General features: G+C 46.7%; 1 protein-coding gene across 1 annotated transcript; it reads right to left on the bottom strand.

The window, feature by feature from the left end:
- Positions 1-3,181: 3,181 nt before the first annotated feature.
- On the bottom strand, positions 3,182-7,422 carry LOC146496889 (uncharacterized). Its single transcript, XM_085140898.1, has 2 exons — positions 7,228-7,422; positions 3,182-5,431 (listed from the first exon to the last, which is right to left on the bottom strand). Exons 1-2 carry the CDS (start codon positions 7,397-7,399, stop codon positions 4,482-4,484), a joined length of 1,122 nt encoding a protein of 373 aa, XP_084997024.1. The 5' UTR covers positions 7,400-7,422; the 3' UTR covers positions 3,182-4,481.
- Positions 7,423-7,853: the final 431 nt, after the last annotated feature.

The following is a 7,853-nucleotide window of genomic DNA, read 5'->3' as shown; positions in this document are numbered from 1 at the left end:
GTTATAAATATAAATATTATTATTACTGTTTTTATCGTTGTTAACCCCCCCAAAAAAAGTCCAGGTAGGTAGCCAATCAGGTCAGCTGTTAGCATTGATCAGGGCTGTTGTCCTGTTGTAAAAGCTGTCCTTGAGTCTGTTTGTTCGGGACCTCAGCAGCCTGAACCTCCTGCCAGACGGCAGCAGCTTAAACACCCGGTGTCCTGGGTGTGTGCAGTCCTGGAGGATGCTGCGGGCCCTCTTGAGACAGTGAGTGCTGTACAGGTCCTTCAGGGAGGGAAGAGGATGTCCAATGATTTTTTGGGCCATATTGATGACCCTCTGGAGTGCCTTTCTCTGTGCTGTGGTGCAGCTGGAGAACCACACACCGATGCAATATGTCAGCACACTTTCAATGGAGCAGCGGTAGAAGACGGTCAGCAGCTCCTTCTTCAGGTTATATTACCAACGCTTGGTGCATGAACTCCACTACTACTGAGAGTCACTGCTCACCTAATGCGGAGTTTTTAATGGTCAAATGCAGACCTTATTATCTCCCCAGAGAACTCACTTCGATCATACTCACTGCAGTGTATATCCCCCCCCTCCCCCCCGACACTAATGCTAGGTTGGCCATGAAAGAACTTTCTGCAGCCATTAACAAACACCAGAATAACACCCGAGGCTGCTTTTATTGTTGCGGGCGACTTCAACCACACCAACTTAAAGACAGTCCTCCCCAGATTCCACCAACATGTCTCTGAGGACAAATAAAGTGTGGCCAGAGGGGACAGACGCAGTGCTCCAGGACAGATTTAAATACGTTCACCCACACAGACCTGGACCAGTACGCCTCATCTGTACTGGATTACATCTCCACAACCACAGACAGTGTTACCACCCAGTAACGGATCACCATGTACCCCAACCAGAAGCCTTGGGTGAACCGGGATGTTCGTCTCCTCCTGAAGGCCCGCAACACTGCCTTTAGGTCAGGAGATGCACACGCCTACAGCACAGCCAGGGCTAATCTAAAGAAGGGCATCAAAAAAGCCAAACACCATCACAAAAAGAAGGTAGAAGAGCACTTCTCCAACTCCAGCCCCGACGCATGTGGCAAGGACTCCAGACCATTACAGACTACAGGACCACCAAACCCTCCCCCGCATCTTCTGATGTCTCCTTCCTCAACGAGCTCAACAACTTTTATGCTCGTTTTGAGCGAGGGAACCCCATGACCAAAGCAGACGTGACGCCAGACCACCGACCTCTGACTCTCTCCCCCACCGATGTAGGAGCGGTGCTGAGCAGGATCAATGTCCACAAGGCTGCAGGTCCTGATGGCATCCCCGGGCGTGTTCTCAGAGCGTGTTCTGGGGAGCTTGCAGGAGTGCTCACAGACATATTCAACCTGTCCTTGGCCTACGCTGTGGTACCGGCCTGCTTCAAATCCACCTCCATCGTCCCCATACCCAAAAACTCCAACCCATCTAGCCTCAATGACTACCACCCAGTAGCACTCACCCCATCATCACTAAGTGCTTAGAGCAGCTGGTCCTAGCACACTTCAAATCCTGTCTCCCCCCCACCCTGGACCCCCACCAATTCGCATACCGCCAGAACAGGAGCACAGAGGGTGCAGTCTCCATCGCACTGCACTCTGTCCTCTCACACCTGGACAACAACAACACATACGCCAGAATGCTGTTTATAGACTTTAGTTCAGCATTCAATACAATCCACCCCTCACAACTCATCAGGAAACTGACAGACCTGGGCATCAGTTCCCTCATCTGCAAATGGTTACTGGACTTCCTGACCAACCGCCCCCAACATGTCCGGCTGGATAACCGCTGCTCATCTACAATCACAATGAACACCGGTGCACCACAAGGCTGTGTGATGAGCCCTTTCCTCCAAGGCATTGTTACTGACACAGCTCACACACTCAGCTCACACACAATAACACACTCTGCTCTGTCGTCTGGTGTAACACGGTGAAGTTCCAGCAGAGGAAGCACAATTTTGTTTGTGTAAATATGAGATTATCATAAATATCATGAATGAAAAGGTTTGATTTCAGCAGATCTGGGGGATGTAAACTGGATGGCATGACAGACTTCCTCCAAGACACTCATTTTTGGATTTAAATGTTATATTTCCTTTGGGAAGGAAGTAAATTTTCTGTTTTGATCCCATAAAGCATGCAGCTAATGTGTGTGTGTGTATGTTGCTTTACTGCATGGCTGTGTGCCCCCCTGAGTGAAAAAATCTTGCTAAAATATAGTTCCTCAGTTTGTTATACTGAAACACATGAGTCATGAGTAATCGTGTCTTATTAAACCTCCTGTTATTGTTATTGTTAGACACAAACCACAAATAATCTGCAGAAATATCTGACCCTGAATCTCACTTTAAGCATGAGAAGCATCAGTGATGAGAACATTTGGCTCGTTGTGCACACAGTGCAAAGTGCTCCCTCCTCCATCCTCACAGTGATTCAAATGCTGCTAACAGTCTGTGAAGCAGGAGGAAGAGGAAGTGAGAGAAGTGAAGCTCAAAGAGGAGACAGAGGGCGACATCATCCAGTAGGCGGTGCTCTCCTTCTGCACTGTGTTCAACCATTGTGTCAATAATAAGTGCTGCTGTGAAGAGAACAATTCTCAGACTGAATGTTGAACATCAGCTAGTTTCTCCTGTTGATTTAAACCTTGTTGTACAGATGGAACATTGGCTGTGGATTATTCTTGCTGCTCTTTTCTTTGGTGAGATACAAACATCAACATGTTTCCTCTGTTTAAATAAATGTGTTCGTCTGATTAATGGTGAGTTTTTGGGGGCGATCGTGGCTCAAGAGTTGGGAGTTCGTCTTGTAATCAGAAGGTGGCCGGTTTGAACCCTGGCTTGAACAGTCTCGGTCGTTGTGTTCTTGGGCAAGACACTTCACCCGTTGCCTACTGGTGGGGGTCAGAGGGCCCGGTGGCGCCAGTGTCCGGCAGCCTCGCCTCTGTCAGTGCGCCCCGGGGTGGCTGTGGCTACAATGTAGCTGCCATCACCAGTGTGTGAATGTGTGTGTGGATGGGTATGTAAAGGGCTTTGGGGTCCTTAGGGACTAGTAAAGCGCTATACAAATACAGGTCATTTACCATTTTAACCATGTTTATTGATCCATGTCTTCCTCTGCATGTTCTGTTCTTCCTCAGAGTGTAAAGGAGAAGACAAAGTGATCCAGGAACAAGGAGATGTCATTGCTGCTGAAGGAGACACAGTTACACTTCACTGCAAATATGAAACAACTTATACATTTCCATATTTGTTCTGGTACAAACAGGATGTGAACGACTATCTGAAATATGTTTTACGGCGAGATGTTTCTGGAACTGAAAACGCTCAAGAGTTCCCAAAACACAGATTTGATGCTGAACTCAACAAAACAGAAAAGTCAGTTTCTCTGAAGATCCAGAAGCTTCAGCTGTCTGACTCTGCTGTGTACTACTGTGCTCTGCAGCCCACAGTGACAGGAAACAGCAAAACTCTGTACAAAAACCTTTGGAGCAAAGACAACAGAATACTCCACAACATCCACTAGAGGGAGCCACACACTGTTAAACCTCTGATTCTTGTGTCATTGGACTGATGACAAAGACAACAGAGAAATGAAGCAGTAAAGATCAGAGACAGAGACAGAGCTGCTGTGAAGCACAACGGAAACTTTATTTATAAAGATCCTTTCACATCGACACGTCAAACAGCTCGTACAGTTTGTTAGTGTCAGCTCTAAAGACTGAAACGTTTAAAAAGATGTGAACACAAAACAAAGCATGCTTGAAACACAAACTTCAACATCTGAGTTCAATCCAAAAATCACTGAGGACACAAACCAAACATCTTCCACTAAATGTTCAAGTGCAAACAGAGTGATGGAGTAAAGAAGAAAACCTCGTGATGCAGGCGGAAGATCAGAGCTGCATCTTTGTCATATTTACACTGTTGCCTCTGATTCTACTGAAGCAGAGACGTCATCAAACATGTTTTCTTCCAGAGTCTCAAAGAAATCCTACAAAACAGCTTTTGTAGAAAACAGAACCCAGGAACTGATTTCCACTGATCAGACTTTTTATATCACTGCCAGATTGATTCGCAGTAAAACACGTGATCTATGGCTGCAGTCCTGTTTAGTTCCGGTGCTTCTGCCAGTGATCCGTCTAGTTGCTGGTACACAGAGAACCAGACCCAGCTGACTTTAGTGCTTATGAGCAAAGCAGCGGTTCAGCCTGCAGTTCAGAAACTGCCTTTTTATACACAAATTGTTGACCGGTGAAATAAGAGGATTCATAGTGTGATGGGTAACAGAGCTGCTAGCCAAGTGAGAGGTTGCTGTTTCAGTTCAGCTGGAGACACAAACCCAGGAAGGGCAAACATGAGCAGCAGCTGGAAGCAGCCATCTCCTCCTGTGAAGTTACGCTACAAAGACGCAGAGTCTCCTGTGGACACTGGAAACATCACGTGTTACAAGGGTAAGGTTTACTATCCGAGTGGTTTCTCACGTGTACAGTCAAATGATACTGAGAGCGAAAATCTTTCCCACACATTTTGCAGCGATACGGCTTCTCACCAGTGTGGATCCTGGTGTGGATGGACAGCCTGCTGCTCTGACTAAAACTCTTCCCACACATTTTGCAGAAATATGGTTTCTCCCCTGTGTGACTTCTCATGTGGACCCACAAACCGCTATTCTGACTGAAACGTTTCCCACACGTGTTACACAGATACGGTTTCTCCCCCGTGTGGGTTCTCATGTGGCTCAACAAACTACCACTCTGAGTAAAACCTTTCCCACACGTGGTGCAAGAATACGGCTTCTCCCCTGTGTGGACCGCCTTATGCTTTTTAACCGATGACGGGTCACTAAATCCCTTCCCACAGGTTTTACAAAGGTACGGCTTCTCACCTGTGTGGATTCTCTGATGGATCTTCATTTGGTACCTTTTCTTAAAGGCTTTTCCACAAACATCACACGATACAGACTTGTTACCTGTGCCAGTGTTACACTGACTCATTGGCATACTAGGGTTCATTTGTGCATTTTCACTGTGATTTCTCTTCTTTGGCTTCACCTCTGCATTCTCAGTTACTCCTAAATCTCTATATTTACTTCCTTCATGACCCTCAGACTCAGCCACAGGAAAGCTGGGAGAGAGGAGCTGCTCCCCGAGGAGTTCTGATTCACTGTCGTCACTTTCCTCATACATACAAGGCACCGTAAAGCTATAAATCTCCTCCTTCAGTCCCAGCTGCTCTCCCTCCTGACTGCTGCACAGTTCCTCCTGTTCCTCTTTAATCTGTGGAGGTTCTGGTTCCTCCTGCTCCACACTGGAGCTCCTCTCCTGGTTCCAGAGCTGCTGCTCAGGGAGAACCTCCTCCTCCTCACAGACAGGCTGCTGTGGGACGCCTGGAGGACAGAAAATTAAAATTGATGTGATGAAAAAGAGAAAACTGAGTAAATATTCACTGCAACCATAAGTGTGTATAAGAGCAAAAACTAGAATAAAATGAAGTACTTTTCTGTTAAAGAGTGTAATGGGAAAATTCTAGTTTTCACATTTCCACATTTAGATTGAGGCTTAGATGAATTGTATGCATGTGTCAGTGTGACCTGGTGAAAACTGTTTAGCTTTGCTTAACGATGTTTCACTAAGTTATCTGCTAACTGTTAGAGAGTACAAGGACAAACCCCCCAAGAAGACCAGTGCCAGGAGCTTCCTGGGAAAAGATAGTGGGAGTTGCTCTCTGCCCAGCAACAGGCTGTGTGACAAAAACCTGTTGTAACTGAAAGATACTGAGAGTTGTGTGTGAGGGTATAAAAGGGTTCCCATGACTGTGAACTTTGATATTTGATGTGTGTTGGCTCTCCTGCATGCAGTAAGTAAACTAGCTTGACCACAGCTGATGGTGCAGATTTCATTAACAGAAAGGTCAGATAACCTGCAGCACTTGTGTAAGCTCCCACACCCTCCATGCATCACACACAGGTCACTGCTGCATGAGAAGAAGATGCTACACTACATGCAACTCCAAACCTCTAATCACGGAGCCTGAATGATTCTGGGTTCAATATGGAAACAAAGGTCAGTGATCTGTGCAGAAATGATGAATCGATGTTTTACTCTGAGTGTCTGACGCCCTGCAGAAAATGATGAATTCACAAAAAGTAAATATGAGTGAAAATTCATCTGAAGCCGTGGAAGCTGAATGAGACGTCAAACGTTCTCCAGCGTGAGAAGTTCCAGCAGTACGAGGCCTGGATTCACTTTACAGATTAGAGCAGCAGAGCAGACAGGAAAGGGGGAGGGAGCGGGAGCACCCCCAGACAGCAAACGGCCCAGGGTGGAGTCCAACCCGTCCTCCTGCAGGAGCACCTCTGAATCCTCACTTTGTCCTGTGGAAACACCCACAGAGGGGATACGAGTGCCACGGAAGGCAAATCCAGGCCAGAGTGCCGCGCGTCTCCAGCAGCTTCGTTTTATAACACGAGCTGTGCGTTTTGGCGAGCCCGACTACATCATGCTGGTGTCGCTCGTCCACCAGAGAAGCGACTTTCCTCACCTCTGTGGCCAGACTGGTCAGAGATTAAACTGCTCGAGGCACAAAGAACTGAACCCCTAAAGCCCCTCGTGCAGCTTTTTATGGGCCGTGGCCCCCCAGACACTCGCTCCAGGCCCGGCTCCAGGATAGGGCCTGGTACAGGTACACAAACCCCTCCAGCACCACAAAAAGCTGCTGATTCACACACAGACAGAACAGGTGTGTTTAGATGAAGATAAAGTGGAACTGGTTTCAAACAGTCCTCAGCACAGCAGCAGATCACAGCGCTGAGGACGAGCAACAGCCTGGAGATCACGTTAATATTTTATTATTGCACAACGACTTTATGTTTCCAACGTTTGTTTGCAACTTTCACAAGTGCAACAGGAAACACACATTTATAGAAACGTTATATTTAAATGTATAAACTCCATCTGGAATAAATTATGTACTCTGAAGCTCGATTTTCCATGTTTTCCAACTTTGACAGCAAACATAAAGAAACTGATCGATCCAGGTCAGAGAAAAGCTGCTGTTTGAATGGAGCGCAGTGCAGTCCTGTCCTCTGTTTGCTCTTTGTTAGCTCACATCTCCAAAAAGTCCTCACAATCAGAAACGTCCCGCAGAGCTGTGATCAGGATCCTCCCTCAGACGGACACTCACCTGTCCTGTGCAGCTTGATTTCGGGTTTCCAGGTGATATCCAGCAGTCTGCGCTGACGGTCGATCTCTTCCTCGTACTGGACGATCGTTTTTTCAAACTCCAAGAATATTTGTTCAGCAGCAGCAGTTAGTCGCTCGTTGATAAACTCTCTCAGATACTGAACTGAAGGCATTGTTACTGACACAGCTCACACAACAACACACTTCCGGTTCAGTCCAAGTATTTCGCCGGTGCTTCTACCAGATGTGACGCAGCGCTGCCCTCCGGAGACCGTTAACTGCTTCGACCTCTGAGTAGAAAATGAAAGATGAGATAAAAACAAAGAACAGACCAGTAAGAAAGAATGATGACGTCAGAGGGCGAGACAGTTGGAGAGGTTTTGTTTTTTACTTATTTTCAAAATAAAGGTTTAAATATTCAGGACCTTAGTGAAGCTGTAAAGAGAATATAAAACATCTACGTTCATGTTCACTGTAAGAGAGGCCGTTATGAACAAAGCAGTGACAGCAGACCCACACAGGAAACACAAACACTACAAACAGAGGAAACATCTGGGCTGCATCACTGGAGACAGCTGCTGAACTGGTTTCTTTCAGTCTGGGAGGAAAACAGCTGGAGGTGAGAGA

This window comes from Neolamprologus multifasciatus, chromosome 18 (assembly GCF_963576455.1).
Source record: "Neolamprologus multifasciatus chromosome 18, fNeoMul1.2, whole genome shotgun sequence".
NCBI classification, from domain to species: Eukaryota; Metazoa; Chordata; class Actinopteri; order Cichliformes; family Cichlidae; genus Neolamprologus; species Neolamprologus multifasciatus.
Note: the sequence above shows the minus strand (reverse complement) of the source record. Positions and strands in the feature narration are given on the sequence as shown.